Below are 25,457 nucleotides of genomic sequence, written 5' to 3' on the forward strand. Positions count from 1 at the left end.
TGTCTCTAGGAAGGAATTCTCCATCAGTGAAAGCACAGCACAAGGGAATATGTACCACCGACCTCAGGCTTCCAGTGTTGGTAGTTGGGTGGAATATAGGAGGTGCCGCTGTTCTGCATTCCCTAAGTGGGTAGCTAGGTGAAGGAACAGACAACAATTGTTCTGTAGGCCCCTGGTACCTGGTGGCCAGGTAGGTTGGACACCACTGATCCACAGGTCCCTGGCACAAATAGTTCAACAAAGAAGTGGGCATTAATGATGTGTGGGCCTCCGGCAGAGGGCAGTGGGTTCCACTAGACTTTGGCTACATGCAGCACGGGGATGGAAGAGGGATTTGGTGGTACTGAGGGTATGTGGGCTTCAGGCCTGGGGTCTGAAGCGAGGCATGGCGGATGAGTTGAGTGCCCTTAACTTTCACAGGACAGAACACATGCCTGCCCGACTCTGGATGTGAGTGTTGAGTTGTACCTACCTGGATGCACCAAGTGCTGAGGTGAGGGCTTCTCTGGGGAGTGCTGCCTGCTTTATTTCAGGGTGGCTGTGCAGTGTAGCTTCAGCTGGCATGGCACTGACAATATGTAATTTCCATGTCTGCTGTGTTTCTACAGTCTCTCCTCCCACTTGGCACTCAGTCTGACTCTTTAGCATTGTCTTTGGTGCTCGGGGTTCCAAGTGTGTGGACTATATATCTAGTTAACTTGTTTTCTTTAGTCTTTCTGTAAGTGTGACATCTTGCTTGAGGCATCTGATTACGGCGCCACCTTGGGCTGCCTTTTTAAGAATGTTTTTTACCTCTTTAACGGCATGAACAAATTCAGTTTGTGGTTTTAAGAAGTAAAACATAAAAAGCAGATTGGGAACTAGGCAATGATTAGCATCACTAAAATTATAAACACTTAAAGGACAAAAGCTGTCCAAGAGTGCCAGTGAAATGATTGTGATCCATTTAATAATTATTATTTACCAAAGAATTAAGACACAATCCTTACCAACTTATGGCACTGACTTCATGGACTAAAATGTGAAAATATTGTCATTTCCTAAAGCAAGCTAACTTTCTCCCAATCTTAATATAAGGGAAACTAGTCAGAATAATACATGTTGATTCAAAGTAAAAGTGAAATAATCTCTGTAAATAGCTTCTTCCAAAATAAACACTTTCAATATATAAAGTCTTCAAAAATTCATGGAACAGTTCCATGATTATTAAATTCCAATTTTCCATGAACTTTTGCAGTTCCATCCTAGTTTTCTACAATGCATCCCAATGTATACGTTATATCAGTACATACACTGTCTATATGCTTTATTTCAGAATCTATAAAATTTCTATAAATTATATCCGTACTTTAAAAAATCTTCCCAATCTATTTAAAAGAATGAATCATGGCAAACACAATTCTCAAAGAGCAATGATTCATTTTAGAAAAGTTAGTTTCTAAGTTATTGTCCTTAACTACCATTCCGCTCTGGTTCATGGGGGAAAGAACTGCCTTCTGTTCCCGCTTCCTCTTCAGAGTCAAGTGCTCTTCTGCTTGATGTCCCAGTCACTGAGCATTTCAAATGCTTTAAACATCAGGGGTTGGGGGCAGGGGGTGGGGTAGCTTCCTTCCAGCCAGGATATGGCACACTCTCCTGTTGTGATTCATAGACTTTTCATTGACATACTTCTAAAAGTCCATCCCCAGCGGTTTCTCCCTACTCTACCTTTCTCCCTCAGCTAGGAATTCTGCTAAAATGGGGCAACCATGGATGGCTATGCTGGGATTTGAAAGAACGAGAGGTGTACTGTGGAGCAGGAACCTCGAATGTGTAGTATAGTTAGGCATTGGGCTACTAACTGCAAGGTCAGCAGTTTGAAACCACCAGTCTTCCTCGGGAGAAAGAGAAGGCTTTCTGCTCTCGTAAAGAGTCAGTTTCCAAACCCATAGGGGAAGAGCTGCTCTCAGTCAGCATGAGCCCAAGAGGAGTGAACTGGGCTGAGTTCTCTTGTAGTTCGCAGCATTGCGGCACCATGTCAGCCATCACAGTAGGAAAAGCAGCAAATGCGTAGTGACACAAAGTCTGTCAAGAAAAAACTATGTCTGATATGATCAATGGGGTTCGTAAGAAAATAGATAATCAAGAAATGATGTAGCATAACAAAGTTCATCAGTTACTTTGAAATGCGATAAATCAGTATACCAGTTGCTTTCAGCTGATTCTGATCCACAGCAACTCGGTGTCTGAGTAGAACCATGAGCCATAGGGTTTTCAGTGGTTAGTTTTAAAGAACCAAAGAGCCAAACCTTTCTCTCTTTCGAGCTATTAGCCTTATATTTAGATGCCGAACATATTAGCCTTTTGTGCCATCCAAGGACTCTTGTAAAGACAAGAGTTTCCCTAAACCGGCATCGGTTTCCTTGTCTTTTCTAATGACATCATTTGCTTTTCCATCAATCCACTGCTGCTCTGGCTCTTGTTACCCAGAATAGAAAGTCCATAAGGAGAGTGGTGTCAGCTGTCTTGTTCACAGTGACAACATATAACACGTACTTAGTAAGTATCTGTGAAAAGAAAAATATCTGTCTGGAAGAAAAAATAAGACGTGTATATTGTATTTATTAAATTTCATCACTTGGTATTGAAAAGTTAAGTTATACAGGTATGCATGGATGTACTTACAAAAACATCATTCTCAATCTTAGGTAACATTTCTTAGGCTAGTAAGATGGTAATGCACAATGGATAAGAATAAGAATCTTCTAAGAGTAACCTTGCATATTCTACTTTGAGAGCTAGAGAAAACAACGATTCTAAGGGCATTTCTAAAATAGCTGATAAACAATTTGTTTATCTCTCAGAAATATTAGAAAATCAAAAGACATGTTTAGATAACAATCAATGTAATTCTTTGATCACCACTGGGGTCTGTATAAGAATCAGGTGACAGGTAAGTCATGTTGTGTTCCACATGTGAGAGAAAACAAAAATAAGAATTTGCACTCATTAATATATTATTGTTTTCAAACAAACAAACAGACTAAGACTGCCACAGTTTATAACTGCACGTACTCGTTCGCAGAACAAAACAGAAAAGCCATCGTGACACAGTTGGGAGGCTTTGGGCAGCTAACCACAGGTCAGCAGTGTAAATGCCCCAGCCATTCATTCCACAGGAGACAGATGAAGCTTTCTAATCCTGTAGAGATGGGTAGTCTCAGCAACACACAGAGGAGTTCCAACCAGCCTCACAGGGTCCATGCTAGTCAAAGGCTGATAGAGAAGCTTCAGTGAGTTATCTTAAGACCTTACGTAGTCATCAGAAGTAGGTGAAAGAAAGTTTTAAGTAATGAGTAATATATAATCAAGATAAACCTGATTATTTTAAGGAAATAGGAAGACAGGGAGTGGGTGTTTAAATAAATTTTAAAATAATATTGTGTATTATCTCTTTTAGATTAAGAAAAAAATGACAAATTTGAGTTTTTATGAAACAGGGAAATTTAACCACAGTGTTTTCACAAAATATTTTTCCATTCTGATGTTGTATCTGTAACTTCTTGTATTGAGTATATGCTATCACTGTTGCCTATAATAGGAGACACTTTTTCACATGCAAGAAATAATTAGTTTATGGAATTTAGCACCTTAGGGCATTATTAAGGCAACTAGATGTTAATGTAAAAAGTTTAACATTATTAGCAAAACCTAGTACTGCTATTTAGGTGTTAGCAAAAGACCTACATTTGAATTATTTATTTATTTTCATTGTTAGCTGTGCCAACTTACAGACCTGTTTTCTTCTACATCTTTATTCTGATGATGCTTTGCTTTTGAAAATACTTTATGCCCCAGGCATTCTTGTCTATCCACTTAACCTCATTCATTAAATCAATTCTTAATTTCCAAGCTATCACATCACTTGACTGCTTAATCAAGGAGGACAAAACCAATAAAAACTTATTTTTCTTAACTATTGGATGTTTTCTTTGGTAAAGGACTGATATTCTCTATTCATCAGAAAAAAAAATGTTAAAATATATGTTCTAGATTTTCTGCTGGCATAAAACTATTGGAAAAATACAAGTCTTTTTTTCCCTCCTGAGTGTTAGACTCTATGTGATCCAATTTGGGACTTGGCTTAAGTTTTCTACACAAAGAGGTGTAGAAAATAGGTCAGACTTGTAAGAAGGCTATCTGTGGATGCAAATGACTTCCTTGTTGATATGAGTCTTTGTTGCTTGCAGCGAACCAACTGTTGCTGCAGTAGTGCATCTACTATACTCAAACTTGCCTTTAATGTGATCATTTAATTTTTAAATGTTACAAATTATTTCCCCGTGATTTTATATAAGAAAAAATAACAAGTGTTTGAATGAGAAAAGAAAGGAGGGGAAAGCAGTATTTTAAATCATGATTAGAATATTTTTGATGATTGTGTATCCAATTATCTGTTCACAATTTCCATGTTAAAATTCATCAGAAGGTTATTTAATGTGCACAAAGTAGTATTTCACATTCTAGGATGGGTAGCATTTTCATTCATTTGTGTTCTAGCTTTCTCAGTTTCTCCTGAAATCAGCTTTGGCTAAGAATCCTTTAAAAAAAACATAAAAATGTATATGTCATACAGAGTATTATTTAGACATGATATGGTCCAGGTATACATATGTGCATTAGGTTGTCTACCTATCTATCTTTCTACCTACCTATTTATCTATTTTTGTTACAGGTAAAACTCTTACCTTCTCAACCAGGAATTTGAATCCTTTGGCTTGCATCTTAAAAGGACAGGGAATAGTATCTTTGAATTGTTTGATTTAGTATGTTTTAAGGAGATGATTTCAAATGGAAGGTCTAATCATTTTCTCTCCCCCACCCCCCTTCTTTATCTCTTTTCCTGTACAGATGGGCCTCTAGGCCCCCGAGGATTGGCTGAGGCTACGGAGATGTGCACTCAAGAGTGCTTGGTTTTGGGTCACTCTGATAATTGCTGGATGCCTCCTGGATTGGGTCCCTATCAACACCCTAAATCTCCTCTCTCAACCTTTGCACCCCAGAAAGAATGGGTCAAGAAGGACAAGCTCGTGAATGGGCACACTCTGACTAGGGCCTGGAAAGAAGACAGCAACAGGAACCAGTTTAATGACCGTAAGCAGTATGGCTCTAATGAGGGCCATTTCAACAATGGCGGCCACGTGGCAGACATTCCCCTGGCCAACCTGAAGTCCTATAAGCAAGCCGGAGGTGCAATTGAGAGTCCTAAAGAGCACCAACTCTAAGAAAGGGCTATAAAGGCCTACTGACTTTCCTCTCAATAGACATGCTAATACCTGTGTGTCAGAGCTGTATGTATCCAATAGATCTCTACCACTATGCCCCTTAGAGCAGGGATATGCATAACTTTGTTTTAGCACCATGGAGAATATAATGATTCGCAACATAAGGGAGAAAATAGTTCTAATAGCCCATGTGGTCTTGTTTACTAGAATTGATTAAACTCTCGAGCTATCTCTCCATTGTGCAAAGTTCCTTTTAGTTATTTTAAAATTGCATTCTGTTTTTGACCCTGGACTGCTGCTATGAACAATAGAATATGCATTTGGAGAGTAAGAAAGTTCCGTGGATTAGAGTGACTGACAAACATATCCAGTGAGAAACGTGTGCTCTTTTTTGTCATTGATTTGTGCTCAGATCACTATACTTGACATTATACTTCAAACAAAACTTAAACAGATAAGCATTAAACCTACTGTGCTGTTAACAACCTTAGGGACACTTGTAAGTCAATCAGTGTTACAGTATTTGTAAATAGAAGCAAGTTATTATTAACAACTTTTGTGTATTTATAACGTTCACCTAAGATGTTGTAACATAACTCTGTGTCTTATGGTTCCTTTTTTAATATTTAATTTTTTTCTTTCTGTCTTTACTCTTACTGTTCCTTTGAGTGATGGTGTTTCTACATTAGTCGTCTGTCCGACACACATTGTTCAGGATCTTAAACTCTTGTGTTTATAAAAGGTTCTGGATCTGGCTTCTTGTACACTATCTTATAATACTGGAATCCTATAAAAAACCAAACAAACAGAAATATCATAAAGAAACTGAAACATTTCAGCGCAAAAAGAAAATGAACTTCTGCAAAAGCTTGACACTCAGAACCTTGTCTTGACATTCTTTTTTTCAAAAGTAGAAAAAAGCAAAATCACTTGATATCATTAAGTGAGGATGTAATGGGAATATGTAATCCTTCAGAAAGTGATATAATATCCTGTGCTTGTCACTCATGCAAAACTAATATATCAAAATTAGCATATATTGAAGAAACAATCACTATTCAAAAATAGCTTAAATTTGGGCAATTGTGTGTCTACAACTTTGCTGAAATGACAGCGTTTGTGTTGATGCTCATAGACAATAATGTTGTTGTAACACGAGTGTTATTAGGCCATAGCCACAAAATATTTAATGTGTTGTGCCTTCATGATGTAACAGAACATTGTCCAGGTAGGCTAGTTGGGGGAATAATGGGATCAATCTCTAATTATTGCTGTTTAACTGTTTGTTATCATAGTTGGTCAATGCCTGGCAGGTACCAGCATCTCGTCACTTAGGTCCAAACAGAGTGACGACTAATGTTAATAAGATCTCAGTTGCACGTGCAAACAAATCCAAATCTGAACATTCTTAGGAGGTTTTTGTTAAGGCATGACAGATGATTTAAACAAATAAATAGCATGCAACAAAAATGTCTTTATTGAAAGAAGTGAAAGTTATCTTTATGCCATGGTTCAACATCAGTTTAAACGTAAAAAATTAATAAAAATAATAAAAAAAGGTTTGCTAATCTGATAGTTAATTTGTTCTTACCAAAAATAAAATTCCTTTGTAAATAGCAGTTCACTTTTTCCACAGTATATTGGACAATAATGGGTAGGGGTGCATTGCTTATTGCAGTACATTTTTGTCGGTTTGTGAGGGGTGTTTGATGACTTTGACAGAATAAATATCTAAACAATTATCCTGTTACTGCTTTGCCAGTTCTACGTTATTTACAGTTATTCAGCTCTTGCAATAAATGTTCTGAATTCCTGATTGTAGTGTGTTAATTCTTGTTCAACATACAAAGTGAGTATTTCTACTCTATAGGTTGGATGATTGTATATTGATAACAATGAATTTTTAACTAGCAATCGACAAAGACTTGTTCAGATTAAATGACTACATTCTCAAAATATACTTCCAAGCTAGAGTTAATTTCTCCACTGGTCTATGCAATTTTAGTCTAGGTAAACCAATAGACAAACTAGGTTTACTTCCTAATTCAAGAGTCATACATGTTTCACCAAAGTGAAATTCTAAGTAAGAACCTAAGAAAATAGTATCAGCCAGGAAAGCCACCTTGTCATTTGTTTATTTTTAAGTGATATTTCATAAAACAGATTCTCACTTTAACTATTATCCTATGCCAGAAAGACTTGTGAGATAAAGATATTGAAGAAAAGGTCAAAACTTTATATTTCTTTCAGGTTAGGATGACAGACTCAAAATGTTGTCACGAAAAAGACATACTTGACCATGTGCTTCACTCCTCTGCTCCTCATCAGGCAACTGAACCAGTGCTCACTCATGAATTTTAGGTGCAGGTAATCAAGCCTGATTCTTCTTCAAGGGGTGTTTGAATGTTTGGTAAATAGACTCTGGGGTTAGAGGTGTGCTGTTGATTTAAACAGTGGCTACATGAGATACCAAAGACTTTCATTCTTGAACAAGCCCAGTTACAGTCAAATTATTTGCCATCAAGTTCATTCCAACCAGCGCTGGCACCATATGCATCAGGGTACAATTGTGCTTCATGGAATCTCCAATGGCTGCCATTGTGGAAGTTAATCGCTCTTTTCTAGAGCACATCTGGGCGAACTCAAACCTCCAACCTTCCAATTGATAGCGAAGCACAGTAAGCATTTGCTCTACACAGGAACCTCTTGCATAAGCCAGAACTTGCCCGTTTAGTTTCAAGTCCACTCTTTTGTCCCCAGAGAAGAGGCAGTTAACTTCGCAAGGACACAAATAATTAATAAATCCTGGACTGAGTGACTAAATTAGTAATCCATATTCATCTTGTAGCTGTGCTCTATCTAATTGAGTCCAACTCATAGCAATCCTATTTGTCAGAGTCGAAATGCCCTGCAGTTTCCTAGATTCGGAATCAGTGTATTCTAAGGTAGGCAATGCTGCTGTCTAGGGGTTGCTGGAACAATCCAGAGGACTGCACCTGAAGATACCTATACTTGAATCTGCATTATGGGTTCTAGTACAAAAGATGTTAATTTCCAGGGGCATACTGAGTAATTTTTTTTCTTAAAATGGGATAGGAGGCCAAAAAAGCTTGGGAACCTACACTCTACAGCAGTATGAGAGCAGCTTGCCAGGTCTTATTGGGCAGAGGCAGCGGACGTCTTACCCTCTGTCCGGGGGGATCCATGTTTCATTGTGAAGCCATTGTATATTAAGAGTCATCATTTCCCTGAAAACAAATGCAGGTGAATTACTCAGGAAAGCATATTTACATGAAACCTATAAAAACAAGGACTTTTAGAATATGGTTGTCAAATATCAATACAAACTGCTAACAGATTTTCTGCTGCAGGTACAGAAGCAAGCTTTATAAAACTAAATCAGACCTAGTTGAGTGAGCAAGGTACATATACCCTTATACAAAGCATGCATTCAAACAGTGTCCTTTAATTAATTAACAATCGAGGAGTCATTCTGTTGCACCAATGGGGTTAAGCTAATCTACAGCAGAGTGCTGCTTTCTTTTCTCCCACTGCCCATTATAAAGCTAGACATGCAGCTGAGGCCCAGAAGCTGTTTCTGTATTTATTAAACTGTCTTGGATCAAAGCCAGGAATAGTTAATTATTATTAGTGAGGAGCTTTGGCAGCAAGGGATGAAAGGGATGCCCTGTCGGTCTCAATTCTAATGTAGATGCCAGAGTGGTGCTTTGGAAGAGGGCAAACCAAACTCTGAAAAGGAGGAGTGGTGTTGGGAGGCCCAGAACACTTCATTGTTCTCTTTTGTTTTAAATGGAGCTGATCTGCCTTCCCTAAAGGAAATAACTCTATTGGTTTCTGGGAGGGAGAATGCTGTAAAAGTCTCTCTGAGTCTTTAAAGTCTCAGGGATCACATAATGAATTCTCTGTACACTCTTCTTCCCAACTACAAATGCAAGCCTAGATTTTCGTAGAAGTCAACTCATCTTTCCATTTTTGATCTATATGAATGAATATGTACTTGCACATACATATTTCTTTGTACTAAAATATCTTTTCAAGCTGCAGACTATTAAAACTTGATGAGTTTAATGATAGTCTATGTATGTTCTGTTCACTCCAACTACATATTAATTGGTAATTCAAAAATATATCTTTTGAATTAAGATCTATATTTTATAGACCTGTGAAATACACATTAAGATCTATGTTTTATATTAATTCCCAACTCACTGCCATCAAGTTGATTCTGACTCAGAGCAACCCTATAGGACAGAGTAGAATTGCTCCTGTGAGTTTCTGATGCTGTAGAGACTTTCACTTTTCTCCCATGTAGTAGCTAGTGGATTTGAATTGGTGACTTTGTGGTTAGCAGTCCAACATGTAAACCACTATGCCAAATATTTTATATATTTTATCTAGTAAATATTACATATGTACAGTGTATATATATAAAATACAGCACAAATGTATACACATATACATAATCAAACTTTGTGGATTTTTTATACATCTTGTTGTTTTTGCTATTATTATGTGTTGTCAAGTGAGTTCTGAGTCTTAGCAATCTTATGCACAACGCAGCAAACACTACACTGCCCTCATAATAGTTGTCATGTTTAAACCCATTCATATAATATGAACCACATTCAAATGAGTACTGTGTTTTTTATCATCATGAAAGACCACATTGTCTGCCAAATGTACAGTAAATAGCTCCTTTTAAAAATTAGTCTTTCATTAATTTTTTTGATGACCTCTTTTTATTAGATTAGGTGTTACATAACTGTGTTAGGCTGGTTTTCTATAGAAACAAAACCAGAACACTCAGACATGTTTTATAAGAAAGCACATTTTGTCGAGAAGGAATTTTATATCAAGAATGCAGCCCAGCTTACTCCAATTCAAGTCCATGGGTCAGATGATAGCTGGCAGCGCTCAGACTCCTGAAACTGCTGGCAGACGAAGCTGGGAGGGAGATCACCGGCCTGTGGGTGCAGAGCCATGTGGAGCCAAGGTCAACAGGAATGTGGCAGGATGCCACAGCTACCAAGGTTTGCAAGCTGTGTGCCACCAAGCCAGGAGCCCGGTTTGTAATACAGGCAAACAGGGAGCCAAAGGAGCACGAGAGAACACAAAGTTCTTCGGAGCATCTCTTAAGAAAAGACCATGCCCCCAGAGAGACAGCATTCATTAATAGGTTTAACAGCACCCTAACCTTTACATGGGTGCAAGTTGACATAACATGTAACCATCCGGATAGGTATTTTTGAATTTATTCAATGTCTGAAACTGTGAGTTACACATCTTTGAATATATGTTCAATTGTATGGATTTTCAAATCATATATCAGGTCTATTTTAATACAGATCTAATTTTTCACAGAACTTTGTCAAAATGTTTATTCTAACAAGAGTTCCTCTTGCTAATCTCAAAACTAATCATTTGTTTTTATATTGTTGATATAATCCCAAATAACTATTTCCAACAGCAATATTCAAAATATTTACAATGGAGTTTTAAATAGCTAACATCACCAACAATACAATATTAGGTTATTCCAAGTAAATTTATTCTTGTTTTTTGTAGTTAGCTATATTGTTTCAACTGATTTTTCATATCAACATTTATAGTTAAAATTATTTTGCATGTGAAGTGCTTTCATTTCGTTGCATGCAATTATGGAAACAAGCGTGATCGCATTAAATCCATACTTCATTTTTAAAAGTATTGCTACAAAAGCATATACACATGCAATAAACAAACATTTCCAAATGAGAAGGTATATGCAGGTCTACTTATCTAGGTCTATATGTTACCATAGGTGGTATTTCCACATCTCTTGGCCTTTTTGGAACAATTAGATTTCTTTGGGGCCGAAATACACATGAGACATCCCAGAGGGATTTAATCAGGTTGTTTTAAATGTTCCTTGGCTTTGGGGTGGGGCAGGGTCAGAAAGGATGGAGTCGGGGGGTGGGGTGGATGAGGTAAGATTATCCAATATGATGTGACAAGACAGTCCCTGCTACCCTTGTTGGACCAGCAGCTGCCTGTCCTGATAGAAGACATGCAGTGATACAACGTTCCTGCCCTCTCTTAACCATGAGGGGTTTTGTTTTCATTTTCTTAAAATCTCTCCGTAATAAGCCTTGCGATCACCATGTGACCTTGAGAAAACCTGTCAAGTTTTCCTCTTTAGACTCCTCTCCCAAAAGTCACCATCATTTCTGAGCGGATGCCTCTGCCTGGACTTTAACTGGTCCGGCGAGTCCCCATTGGAGACTACTGTTTTTATGGGACCTTCCTTTTAAAGGCACTCGAATGGCACTCAAGTTCATTACTGAGTCCAGGCTGCTTACCAATCACCGTCCATGAATGATTGACTTGTTGAAATTAAATCGTTAAGTGATTGCTGTTTACAACAGCAATAGAAGTTAACAGTAAGGCGAGACTTTCAACAATATCCGTTGGCAGTGGTGGAACCAGACCTCGCAGATTAAAATATGTTTTAATAACACAAGAGGGCATTGAAGTAGTTAAGTAGACCGTAGCCAGACAGCCGCCAGATCTATGCCTTTGGTAGAAGTATATGTGTCTTCTCATACCATATATTTCCATTCTGAAGTCCACGGGTGACAGGTCATTTGAAGTAGAGCCAGGTCACTTAATAAGGGTTTCCACATGGTTTCTGATGTGGCCCCTGAAGGATACTGTGGGTCTCGAAAGCACAGGGTCTAAGGTCTCATCAGTCGTAGTAGAACCTGGGTCCCTGGGGGCTGAAGAGAAACTAGGTCAAACGTGCCTAACGAGGAGCATGGCTATCTTTATAAGCAATGCTGTCATTTCAATACACAGAAGTGGAACTAACAATGCAACTTTGTGACACTAAAACCTGATGAATACATCCGGGCAATTGGTTTCTCCCTCCTATGCAAACACTGTTTTGTTCCCAGCATCTTGGCGACAACAAGGGCTCTTCCATTCCTCTAAGCTGCCCTTGCCTGCTCTGTCTTCTTTGTGTTGTCGTTACGTGGCATTGACCCAGTTCCAACTCAAAGTGAACCGATGGACAACAGGACAGACCACTTCTCTGCACCATAGTCACAATCGTTTGAGGCCATCTTGCATCTAATACATCAATTCATCTCATTGGGGATCTTCCGTGCTTTGCTTCCTTCCCACTTACCTAGCACAGTGCCCTTTCACAGGGCAACTGGCCTCCCCTCTGGTAACGTGTCCAACGGAATGAAATGAAGCTTTGCCATCCTCCCTTCTAAGAAGCGCTCTGGCTGCACTGCTTGCCAGACAGATTCATTTGTTATTTTGGCAATCCGTGGTACTTGCAGGATTTTTGGCCGCTACCGTAATGCAAATGTACTAACTCTTCAGCCTTCCCCGTTCAATGCCAGAGTTGACGCGATGGTGGTGAGAGTTTATGAGCGATTGAAAATACCGTGGCTTGCGTTAGGTGCACCTTACACCACAAAATGACATCCATGCTGTTCAGCACTTTAGAAGAGGTCTCCAGATTTCCTCAGCCCCTCGTGTTGTAATTTAAGCTCTTGACTGCTGCTTCCAGGAGCTTTGATTGTGGAGCCAAGCAAGATGCAATCCTTGACAACTTCAACTTTGTCTCTGACTCTCAGGATGCATCCTATCGGTCCAGTTTCAAGGGTGTTTGTGTGTTCTTTAGAGTAAGTTGTAACTGATATCGATGTCTCAAGTCATTGCTCTTCCTCAGGAGGTGCTTTAAGCCTTCCTCACTGTCATCTAGCCAGGTTGTGACATCTACAAGTTGCAGGTTGTCGGTAATCCTGATGCCACATTTTTCTTCATAGAGTCAGAATCCTTGAGTTACTTAGGCCAACACACATTTTGGTGCCTCAAAGGGTAGACTTGATTCTGAATATATTTGACCTGTGAATTCCGAAAAATGACCATCGATTTTCCACGATAAGTTCTAGTTTTGAGAAACAGAACACATGACATATACTTCGCTTTATTCTGCTCACCCATTAAAAAAAGGGATACTTTAATGTTAGCTAACCTGAGATAGAGGAAATTTATGCTGCTTTATTTGAAGCAGTTATTGTTAGGTCAAGTTATACTTCACAACGTGTCCTTTGAACCAAAGAAAGATTTGAACAGTGCAAATTCCATGAACTTGGTATTTTCCCCAAGTTCCACTTCTCCTTTATTAAGAACTGAATATCAAGAAGTTCCACTTTATCATCTTAAAAAGGGGACCTGGAATAAGAGACACTATACAATAAATAACAACAATGGCATGCTTGGTCATGTGTGTCTACCGGTAAACCCAAGGTCAGCCACGTGAGCCCACGAGACTCTGCAAGAGAGGGGTGAGGCTTCTGCTTCCAGGAAGGTTTATATCCCTGAATACCCACAGAAGTTCCACTCTGTCTTAGAGGATTTCTGTGAGATGTAATCAAAGGGCTGGTGGTGAATTTGTCCCAGTAAATTGAGATTCAAATGCCCTGAAACCCAAAATAGGTCAGTCAGAGTTAAAACTAGCTTTATTAAAATATAAATCTTGTTATAAGATATCACAACTTTTTCACCTGTGCACAGAGAATCTTCAAATAAAAGTTAGAATGCTTCTTATAAAGAAGCTTGGCATAAACATCACCTCTGATAATTTAACATGAATTACCCATCAGCTTCTATGTATTAAAATGTGTTCTTAAATGTTTACTGCATACTTTGAAGAAGAATTTTAATCTTCAAACTATATATATGAAATGGCTATGAAGTCTTACATTTTCAGGACATTCCATTGCCCTTACAACTTTCGTCTGTATACTCTTTCAAATGTTCTTCCCACTCTTCTCAAGGTGGGTTCTGGCTGTACAGTATCCAACTTACAGTCTCTGTACACACCACACAGCCTCCCAGATGAAAAAGGAAAAGCCAGCGTCATCACATCGATTCAAATTCATGGTGCCCCTGTAGGACAGAGAACAGCAAACTGCCCCTGCGGGTCTCCAAACATTTGCCTCTGAAGGGTTGCAGAGTGACTGGTGGGCTCAAACGGCTTGGTTGGTAGTTCAACTTGTAATCAAGGAGCCACCATGGACCCATAGAGAGCTGCCCTTGGGGGTCCTTAATACCGACTTCCTTTTCAAATACTTCTTACCTTTCTTGACTCTCCCTTTAAATTTTAGGTCTGGATTTTTCTCTTGTTTAAAACTAAGATGATAATATAATAAATTAGTATAACTGACTAGCTGAGAATATAGTGGAACACCCTATCTAAGAAATTAGAGACAAAAAAAAAAGAAAAATGAGACAATGTGGTCTACCCAATGCAATGGTGTGGATCAGCAAGCCGAATAACTCAAGGAAAAAGCCCCCAACCAAGATAAAAGTCTTTGTTGTGGTTAGGCTGTGTTGTTTTCTCAGCACACAGCTTGAATAAGCGTGGTAAGAGGATAGAACCTGGCTACACACCTTTCTTGGTTATACACTGGGCAGCATCCCCCGCGGCTCTGTTCACACAACTATCTCTTGATCCATGCCCAGGTTCTGTATAAGCACAATGAAGTGGTAGTAACTAACTCTTTCCCTATTTAAGAATATCCAGAATGTAATAGTACTTAATATAAAAACTCATTAAAGCAACCATTCTATTATTTAAAAAGCATATTAAATAACAGCATATGCAAAAGAGTATTTTAAGGAATTTAATAGGTGTATATAATGGAGTTCTTAGGGGACTTTTAGAGGTAAGTGAAATTACAAACACTGTCCTACCGCTCAAGGCCAATTATTAATTCCAGTAAATCTCCACACTGAGATCTTTAGGTCCATTCTTCTCAATGCTATCCATAGTTTGTTATGATCCACACAATCAAATGCCTTGTATTTTCAACAAACACAAGTAAATACCTTTAATTATGGATTCTCTATTTTGGTAATTTTTTAGTACATCACAGTCTGAGTTATTGTACTCAATTTCCCCGGGGTATAAAGCCCACCACTGCTAATCCAGATTCCTACTTAGATCCACTGGATATTTCCTTAGTACCAATCACAGTCATACTGTTTCCCCTCACGGTGACCCTATGTGTGCAAGCCTGTGCTTCATAGCTGCCTCAGTGGCTGGTGTTTCTTGACTTTGTAGACTTGCAGGTGTCTGTTCTCAGGTGTCTCTGATTAACTTGAGCTCCAACGTATTGGTTAGCAGCCAAACTAGCAGCTCACCCAGGGCTACAGGTATTTTACATATTTCTCAAAATGCACATTTACAATAGAACTTGTAATCTTCCCCAATACACACCTCCTATCCACACGTGTACACACAAATGTGCACAGATATTCGCCTCTGGCACCATTTCTCTAACTTTCCAGTTAATGACACTGCCCCCTTATCATCCATTGACTCAAACCAAATAATGTGCAGCTAACCTTGTCTCTCCTCTATCACAGGATTGGAATTTTTTTCTTTTTTCTTTTTTTTAAAAAAAAATACAATATTGCACTAGAACTCAGGCACTTTGCAAAGAACTGGTATTATCTGGTGCAACTACGTAGCTGTAGCTCTTTCCTAGATTGATACACAAACCTCCTAACTGATCTCCTTGACTTTTCTCCTGTTTCAACTTGCCCCATTCGTTGATACTAAGCAAATATCAATGATCGTATCAAAGCTTGAGTAAGCTAGATATGCCGTTCCTCTGCAGTCTGGAGCTCCCTCATGTTACTCAGATCAAAAGTCAACGGCTTTGTCTCTGATCTCATTCTCTCTTCCATTCCATCTTGTTCTCTCCATTCTGGTCCCCTGGCTCCTCACTGCTCAAACGCCCAGACATGCTCCGTTCCCAGAGTACTTGCACCAGCTACTTCTCCGCTTATAATAGACCTTCTAGATGTGTGAAAACCAAGTTTTTCTTATCTTCAAACCTTGGCTAAAAAATCTTTTCCATTACACGTACTCTGGTTATGCAGTTTCAAAATGACAACTCTTCCAACAATCGCCATCCGGTCTACAGCCTGTTCTATCCCCCCATCTCACAGATTAAAGACCTTGTTCCATACTATTGACTCTGTGTTTACAATGCCTTTTTCATTGTCTTCTTCCACTGGAATAAATGTTACAAGCACAAATATGTTGAACTCCTGATCACAGATGGTTCCCATCCTTTATAATAGTGCTTAGCCCTGAGAAATATTCCATAAATATTTGATTGGCAAATGAAGAACAAATGAACTACCAATCCATCTCTCATCTTCATTTTAGAATTTATATAAGTTGCATAAATAATATATGGCACAATTGATCTCAGTTATCAGATGGATAATAAGCTGCTTATAAAGATAAATACAAACTAGTTACTTTCTAGGGTACATAATTGGGGAAAAGGTAACAACATCTATTATTTACACACACAGCCACACACACACAAGTGAACCACTGCATGCTCCATGATTTTCTCTTCTATTTCTTTCTAAAAATTTATGGGAATTTGTTCAATTTCCTTCCAGGGATTTTATAGAATGTTGCCATAATTTTCAAGTGCAAATGATTTTTTAAGGCATTTGCTGCCATGGAAGGAACTACCAACAAATACAATAACTTCCATTATATCTTGCACTTTTTTCTCAGAATCCAATTTTTTCTCCTCGGTGTATTGTGAGTGCTGCCTTTATTGGTTGCTGTTTTTATTTTGGTGCCTCTCCTGTTCTGCTGAGTTTGTGGTACAGCCCTCAGCCGAGCTCTGCCAATCCCCAATGAGGACACACTCCTTGTGCCCTCGGGCTCTGAGGGAAAGACTCAGGTGATCCCAGCTACAGTGCAATCACCCTTATCAAGTCACCACCACCACCAGGCTATCAATTAGTGTGCTGTGTCTTAAAAACATATACATCCCAGACAAATAAAAGTGAGAAATTCAAGGAAAGAGAAATGTGTGTCTGTGTGTGTGCACCCCTGAGATTATAGGCACATGTGATTTAGAAAACAGGGCGCAGTACATAGGCACTTGGATAGACAAAAGGTCTGAACTAGAGACTCTTAGCATGCAGGACCACACAGGGCCTCTACCTGAGCACAAGATAAAAGCAAAGTCAACCTGTAAGAAGTGACAAGTAAGGTGTAGTTAGCTGTGTGTTGCCGATTCTCTTTTAAAAGTAATTTGGTTCATCATTCTTGGGTGTTATGCATCTGGGGTGCTCTAGTGGCCATGTCTGTGTATTTTGTAGCCCAAGGTGTTGGAACCTGATCAAGAAATAGCTAGGAGATGAGGTTTAACAAACTGTCTTCAAAGGAAAATTAAGAATTTTTAGCCAGAATCTCAAAACAAAGTCAAGACAGCCCAGAAATATTGTATCACACCACATTTGTATCTATGTATGCATGTGTGTCTATATTCCTGTTACTAATTCTATACATTCTCAGTGGTGGACCACACATTTAACTGGGATAATTATGGACCAAAGCAAAACACACACACATTTAATTATTCAACAGCTTGCATATCACATTTTAATATTTCTTGGTTTGATAAAAATGTATCATTATTAATAATTTTCCATGAAAATTTTTAAAAGTTTTACCATTACTCAAGTAATAGTTTGTGCAAATCATGGGTTTCCTCTATAAGTTACATGAGATGTTTATTTCTTTTCACTTTACTGAAAATAATATCTTAAGATGTTAAGTTATAAATTGCCTCAGTTATCTTGATTAGAAATTCTGCCTTTCGGAAACCATTATAATAATGGTACTTGTGGTGTTCCTGGGATGACTTCCATCACTCCAGTGCCTTCTGTGTCTCATCTCAACACGGTGAGAAGGATTAGTGTCTCAGGAGTGTCTAGAGTAGCCAGTGGAGGGGAGAATTCCATTATCTGCCACCAGCAAGATGAATATATGTCTGTTAATCAGCACAAATCCACTGTTACTTAAAAGGATGCTTACATAAAATCCTGTTTAGGATCTAAAGGATAAATATCCTGCTATATACAAGAGATTAGTAAAAGATTGCTAAAATCTTTACAGTGCTAATGGAAAATAATGTAGAGACAAAGCTAAGGTTCCTAATTTATGGCACAGATATACTATCAAATATAACTAAAAACATACCAACAGGAGATAAGTGAAACTTCTTAAAAGTTAAAAACTTATGATCACCATGAAGACTTTTTGCAAATGAGCAAAAAGATGGCCTCCATGCTGCTCAAGCACATTGGAAACAACATATCTGACAAGGTCCAATTTCTACACAATAACGAAAAATTCAACAGCAAATAGACAAAAACCTAATCAATAAAATCAGCAAAGCACATGAGTGGATACTTCACCACAGCAAACATTTAGGTGACGAGCAAATTCATGAAGAATGCTCTCTGGTGTGATTGTTGTTCTAAGATGCCTCGGGTTCTATTTAGTCATCCTGACACTACAGAACAAAGCATATCCCAGGTTGATACCATCGCCCCGCTTTTGCTCTATGAGAGCCCTTGTTGCAATCTTTTTGTCACATCATCAGATATTTTTTTGGCTGACATTCTATTTAACCAAGCGTGGTGTCTTTCTCTAGGGATTTGTCCCTCCTAATAACCTGCCCAAAGTAATAGAGATGAAGCTCGTCATCTTTTCAGCTGAGGCGCATTCAGGCCATCCTGCTGGAAACAGATGAGTTCCTTCTCTGGCTGGCCACAGTATAGTCCAGATTTGGGCCAGAAGTATCACTGAAATGCATCGTTTTGCTGCCATTTTTGTTTTTATCATCTCCCTTCAGCATGCATATGAGGCGATTATAAATACTACGGCTTCCAGCAGGCACACTTCAGTATTTAACGTGGTAGTTTTCTCTTTAACAAGGTGTAGGGGGTGGGGAGAACATATAGGGCTATTTATCAGCTGCTTCATAAGTGCATTGATGTTTTCACTGTTTCTCTCTTAACACTGAATATGGATCCACTACCACAAAATCCTTGGTGATTTTAATTTTTCTCAGTTTCTCGTGGTGGTGTTGTTTATTGGTCCAATTGTGAAGAATAAAGAAAAAATTATGTCATGATACACTTTAAATGCACCTCATGTAAAACGTGCAAAAGCCTAAATTTAGAAAACCAAAAAGAAAGAACACACTCAGCCTATCTTAATCTGAAATAACTAAAGAAAAATGTCAAGCCTTGAGTGGCAATATTGAAAGATTCTATGGGAAAAACTGAATGATGAGGAAGCATAAAAATAAAATGGAAAGGATACACAGAGTCACTGTAGCAAACATAACTGAAAAAAGAAGTCCATGTTACACTAAAGCATTAGCCAAAAATAAGGCTCCCCAAATTGAGGAAAACGAACTGACTTGTTTTAATAAGCTGAAGAAGCACTGGAAGCACTCACTCATCTTTGCAAGAAAATGTGGAAGATAACTATTTGCCAACTGACTGGAAGACATCCGTAATTTTACCCATCCCAAAGAAAGGTGACTAACCAGAATGTATGAATTATAGAATGATATCATTGATATAGCATAAAAGTAAATTTTGCTGAAGTTCATCCAGCAAAAGTTGCAGCAGTACCTTGACAGGGAGTTGCCAGAATTCTAGGCCAGAGGATGTGGAACAAGGGATATCATTGCTGATTTCAGATTTATATTGAATTAAAGCAGAAGACATCATAAAGATGTTTGCTTGTGTTTTATTGCCTATGCAAAGGCATTCAACTGTGTGGAACACAATAAACGATGGATAGCCTTGCAAAGAATAGGAATTCTACAACACTTGATTGTTCACAGGCTAAACCTCTACCTGGATCAAGAGTCAGCTGTACAAAAAGAACAAGGGATGCTGTAAGGTTTAAGATCATAAAAAGTGTCCAACGGCTTGTATCCTCTCTAAAGACTTATTCATTCTGTATGCTGCTCAAAGAATCAGAGAAACTGGATTAGCTGAAGAAGAATGTTGTATCAGGATTGGAGAAAGCTACTAACACTTGTGTCTGCAGATGACATAAACTAGCTTGCTGAAAGTGAGGAGCACTTGCTGATGAAGGTAAAGGATTACACCTTTAAAGTTGGATTACAACTCAATATAAGGAACACCAAGATCCTCACAGGCAACAGCATGATAAACAGAGAAATGATTGTCAAGGACGGCGTCCTTCTTGGATCCACAGTCAGTGCTACGGGAGCAGCAGTCACTACATGAAGTGACACATGGTATTAGGTAATACGGTGCTCAAGACTGCTTTAGAGTGCTGAAAAGTAAGGGTGTTACTTTGAGAACTAAGGTGCCTGTCACAAACCATGGTAGAAAGTTGGACATTGAATAAGGAAGACCAAAGTAGAATAGATGCATTTGAATTATCGTATTGCTGAAGAACTTGGAAATTACCATGTTGTGTTATTTTTTTAAATGCAAGCTAATCTGTCTTAGAAGAAGTACAGACTAGATACACTTTAGAGGTCAGTGTGGCAAGAAAAAGTCTTACATATTTTGGACATGTTATCAGGAGAGACCAGTCCCTTGCGAAGGACACCTTGCTAGCTCAGGTAGAGGGACAGTGAAAAAGAGAAAGATCCTCAATGAAAGGGATGGGCCCAGTGGCTGCAACAATGGCCTCAAACACAGGAACAATTGTGAGGATGGTCCGGGCCCGAGTTGTGTTCTGTGTACATAACGTCCCCGTGACTAGCAACCAACTCGAAGTCACGTGACAACAACAAACTCTGATGACTGTCGGTAAATGCTTCATGTTCTTTTTGTCTTCAGCAATCCAGGTAATGTTATCTGCATATTCCAGATTGCTAATGAGTCATGCTCCAAACTTGACATTCTTCGTGTAGTGTTACTTCTCATATTTGCTCAACATACAATTTGGAATTCGTATCACGAAAGAAAACAATCCAGATGCAGACCTCTGCACCCTCAGTATCGATTCCCTGTCCTCTAGGTCTGTTCTAACCGGTTCTTCTTGTTCCGATTCCCCATGAGCACAATGAAGCCTATGCAATTCCCATTCTTCCCAATGATACCCATAGTTCGTTATTACCCACACGATCGGGTGCCTTGGCAGAGACAATAAAGCACAAGTAATCATCTTTCTGTTATTCTTTGTTTTCAGTCAAGATCCCTGTGACGTCATCCATGATAGTCCTAATTTCTCACCCTCTTCTGAATAGGGCTGGACTTTCCGGCAGCTGCCCTTAGATGCCTCAATTACTTTAGGAATTAACGTCAGCAGAATTTTGCTTGCATGGGATTTTAAGGGTGTGGTTGGATAATTTCTACATTCTGCTGGGTCCACTTTCTTTGAAATAGACACAAATTCCTGAAAGCTTTACTCCATCCACTTCCTTGAGATTTGTGGAGATAAATTTTTCTCAGTCATAGCTTGAGTGTTTTCCAACCTTAGGTGCAAATATCTGCCATTGTATCAGACAATGTTCTGTTGCTTTCTGTAAGATTTTCAGTCATTAATTTTTCAAAAGTGATTTACCTGTTTCCTCTTCCTAGTCTGTTTCAGTCTAAATTTCACAGAAACTTGAAACCTGATGGTCCTGCTGGTGTTTGAAATACGAGTAGCATAACTTCCAAAAGAACAGCAACATGTAAGCCACCACATGGCAACAAACCCAAAGATGATGGCAGTCCTTAGTCATTAGAGGGATACAAGTAATAAATGTATTGATACAAATAAAAAATAATAAACCATGCAAATGACTGATGAAAAATTCAGAAAATGACAAATGCTGGTTATGTTCTAGGGATGTTAGCACTCATACACTGTTCTAGGAATGCACAATGCTATCACCGTTATGAACAAAGGCATGGTGCTTCTCAGAAAGTTCAAAATAGAAATACCAAGTGACCAAGCAAGCCTAACCCTAAGTAAATATTGTAGAGCAATGTTTCTCAATGAGGGCAATGCCTTCCCTCCCATGAGGTGGTCCAGAGAGGTAGGGCTGCAAAAGCAGGTACCTACTCTTTAGTCTGGCTCATGGGCGATAGTACAGAGGATTTTAATTGCCTGGATGAACACTGAGTGATTTTTTTTTCTATAAGTGGGTGGTAGATCAAGTAAGTTCCAGAATCATTGTTCTAGAGAAATAAATCTGTAAAACAAATACACATACACACCAATAGTAATAATGCCTATCCATGGACAAATAGGCAAACATAATGTGTTACATATATAAATAGGATATTACACAACAATAAAGAACATGATAAATTCATGAAGCATCTTATAGCATGTATGAATTTGGAGGACATTATGCCATGTAAAATAAGTCCATTATAACAGGACAAATGTTGTGTTATAGCCCTATTCATAGTGCTTTTGTTCTGATGTATATAAGGTGGCTTTAGGTTGGGACCAAGTTGATGGCATCCAACAACAACAAAGCATAGGTATATATGTATACAATATGGAGTTGTGAGGTCATATGGAAGTATATATGTGTCCATATATAGTTGTGTCATTGATATATATACATCTCTGTCTATAGTTAGATAGATAGTAGAGCACATATGGGGCACAGATATGGAAATTTCTTAGGCACATCCAGACATCTTGTGGAACTGAGTTACTGGACTTGAAGTCTAAGGACCATTTATTGAGGAAGAGACAGTAGGTCAATTGGCATAACAGAATACATAACGATGATGTTCTGCATCCCAGTTTGATGAGCAGCATCCCATCTGGATCACACGAGCTTTGGGATGGCCACCTAAGACATAATGACTAGTTTCTGCATGTGTTGAGAATAGAAAAGTGAAGCGAACAAGACTAATGGTCCCAGTAAACAACAGCCTCCTCTTCCTGAGACAAGAATTAAACAGTGCCTGAGTATCACTGCTGGCCACTCTAATAAGAGGACCCAAAAGCCCAGTTGGAATGGGAGACAAAAACTCAGCTTCACTTTTAAACATGAACAGATTTATGGGACCAAAGGAGACCGAAAAAAACCTCAAGACTTTACTCTGGAACTAAAGTCCCTCCAAAAGGTCAAATAAGAGGCCCACATGCACTCTTGTTGAGTCAATCCGGACTGCTAGCTAGCAAGCCTGTAGGATGCTAGGAGACCTGCTTCATGGGGTCCCAAGGGATGCTGCAAACTTCTACAAAAGCAGACTGCTTCCTCTTCCTCTGATAGAACAGCGCATGAGTTTGAATGGCCAATCTTGTTACTCAATAGCCTAATGCTTCATCCAAAGTCCAGTAAGACTCCCTTTCATAATAACCTTGCCTACGAAATAAGCAGCAACACCTGTGAGGAATGCTCTTCACATTTTAATCAACGGTGCAAGACCGAATGGGCAACATTGGCCCTAAAGCAAAGTAGAGAGAGAAAGGAGAGACAGGGAAACTGAAGAGATGAAAATGGGGCAGGCAAGGTGGAAAGGGAGGGTTGATAGATTTTGGAATAGTAACTAATATCACAGAACCATTTGTTTATGAGCTGTGGGATGGAGAATTAATTTGGAAAATGTTATTAAACACAATACATTGTAAAAAACAAACCTATATTGCCAGTACATTTGAGATAGCTGGCCTTTAGTTAAGTTTTCACACATGAAAAGTAATGTTCAGAATGTTTAAAGTGTGAGTTTTATTTGCTTTTCGTCAGGATCGTCCTTGAGAGCAATGGAAATATCAGGAGCTTCGTCTGGGTCTGGAGAGGCCTGACAAACATATTATTGGAGTATGATTTCTGGGGAGCAACAATACAGTTGTGCATTTGTTCAACTAAAATTTGAATATATGACCAAACTATTTACTTCCCTTTTCTTAGTGTAAAAATGCTTTCAACAATGCCTTGCCCTGTTACTGGTTATTAGTTATCACAGCCAATACTGACGTAGTAATTATTCTGTGCTCTCAATTGCCGGAGGATACAACCAAACCAGTCTCTGCCATGAAATCAGTGCTGACTCCAAACAACCCTTTGTAGATTTCTGAGGCTGTAAGTGTTCATGGGAGTAGAAAGCCCAGTGTTTCTCCTGAGAAGCAGAAGGTGGTTTTGAACTGCCAGCCGTAAGATCACAGTCCAAAGCATAACAACTAAGCCATTACGGCTCCACTGTGAGTATGCAGATGCAACCTTGAATTTACTTATTATGATACATATGGCATTCCCCTTTTCCAGATGAGGAAACCGAAATACAGGGCAATTAATTTATCTCAAGTTTGTACTCTTAGTTAGGATGTCATAGGATAATTGGTCTCCTATAAAGATTCGGGGACTAGATAACAAATATTTTAAAAGAAAGCAAAACACAACTTTGAAAAACTGATTTATCAGCCACTTCTGAAATGGATCTCCCCTTCACACTTACAGTTTGACTCACTCCATGAGTGGCACACCAATGTGTGGTTTAAACTTTGTATTCATCAAACGTGCCACAGATGCGCTGTTCAGCCTTGGGATGGAAGAATGCGGTGCCCAAGCTCCATGTGAAGATGATGGAAACCATGGGCTAGGAAATCCAGCTGAATTTCCTGCTGCTCAGGAAAGACGCTGAATTCCTTCTACAGCCTCCGTGTATCTCCTCGCCTTCCGACATGCAGCCGTTACCTTCTGTTCCTCACCTTGGAAAAGCAGGTGGGGAACCCAGAGAGCCCCAGCTCAGGCTTCCATCGTCAAGAAACAGGGCATTAAAATGAGAGCAAAATCAGTCTGATAATTAACTTTAGCAAGCTTATTTTCTTCTCGTCATGGAAGTGCAGCTCCCATCGACATCTAGGGGAGCTATGTGCTCACCCGGAGTGGAGAATGGACTCCCGGAGCATTCTCGAGAAAGCTATATGTTAAGCCTGAAAGCATAAATGCCCTCTCTTCCTGCATCACCAGTTTTAATCGAGTACTCTTACATCTACAGTTTGGTTTATTGTCCAAATGAAAAAGTATCTCTTAATTTGAAAAACAATAATCCCACATTACAGATATGAAACAAATTACTTTTAATGCCAAGGTCAGACAAGGCAGTAGTACTTCATTAGTTTCTCCATCCTCTCAGGAAGAGTTGACCCTATACTTTAAAATGTCAACGCTTGTAGTTCACAGGCTTATACACTGCTGTAACACAGTGTGATCACAAATGGCATAAAGTATTAAGTATAAATACTCAATTAATGGGAGTCTAATAATATTGCAGTATCACTCAGTAAGTCATTGCTCCACTTGGCCACTTCCAAAGGGTGACTTCTTTCCCCATTTC

General features: G+C 38.9%; 1 protein-coding gene across 5 annotated transcripts in view; it reads left to right on the forward strand.

Annotated features, from left to right (window-relative positions):
- PCDH9 (protocadherin 9) overlaps nt 1-7,052 on the forward strand; it is a 1,088,104-nt gene extending 1,081,052 nt beyond the window's left edge. For all 5 annotated transcript variants that reach the window (XM_075562988.1, XM_075562989.1, XM_075562992.1 and 2 more), the window contains one exon: nt 4,891-7,052. In XM_075562988.1, the coding sequence (XP_075419103.1) occupies nt 4,891-5,264 (374 nt within the window). In that variant the 3' untranslated portion in view covers nt 5,265-7,052. The remainder of the gene's footprint in view (nt 1-4,890) is intronic.
- The last annotated feature ends 18,405 nt before the right edge of the window (nt 7,053-25,457 follow it).

This window comes from Tenrec ecaudatus, chromosome 11 (assembly GCF_050624435.1).
Source record: "Tenrec ecaudatus isolate mTenEca1 chromosome 11, mTenEca1.hap1, whole genome shotgun sequence".
Classification (NCBI taxonomy): Eukaryota; Metazoa; Chordata; class Mammalia; order Afrosoricida; family Tenrecidae; genus Tenrec; species Tenrec ecaudatus.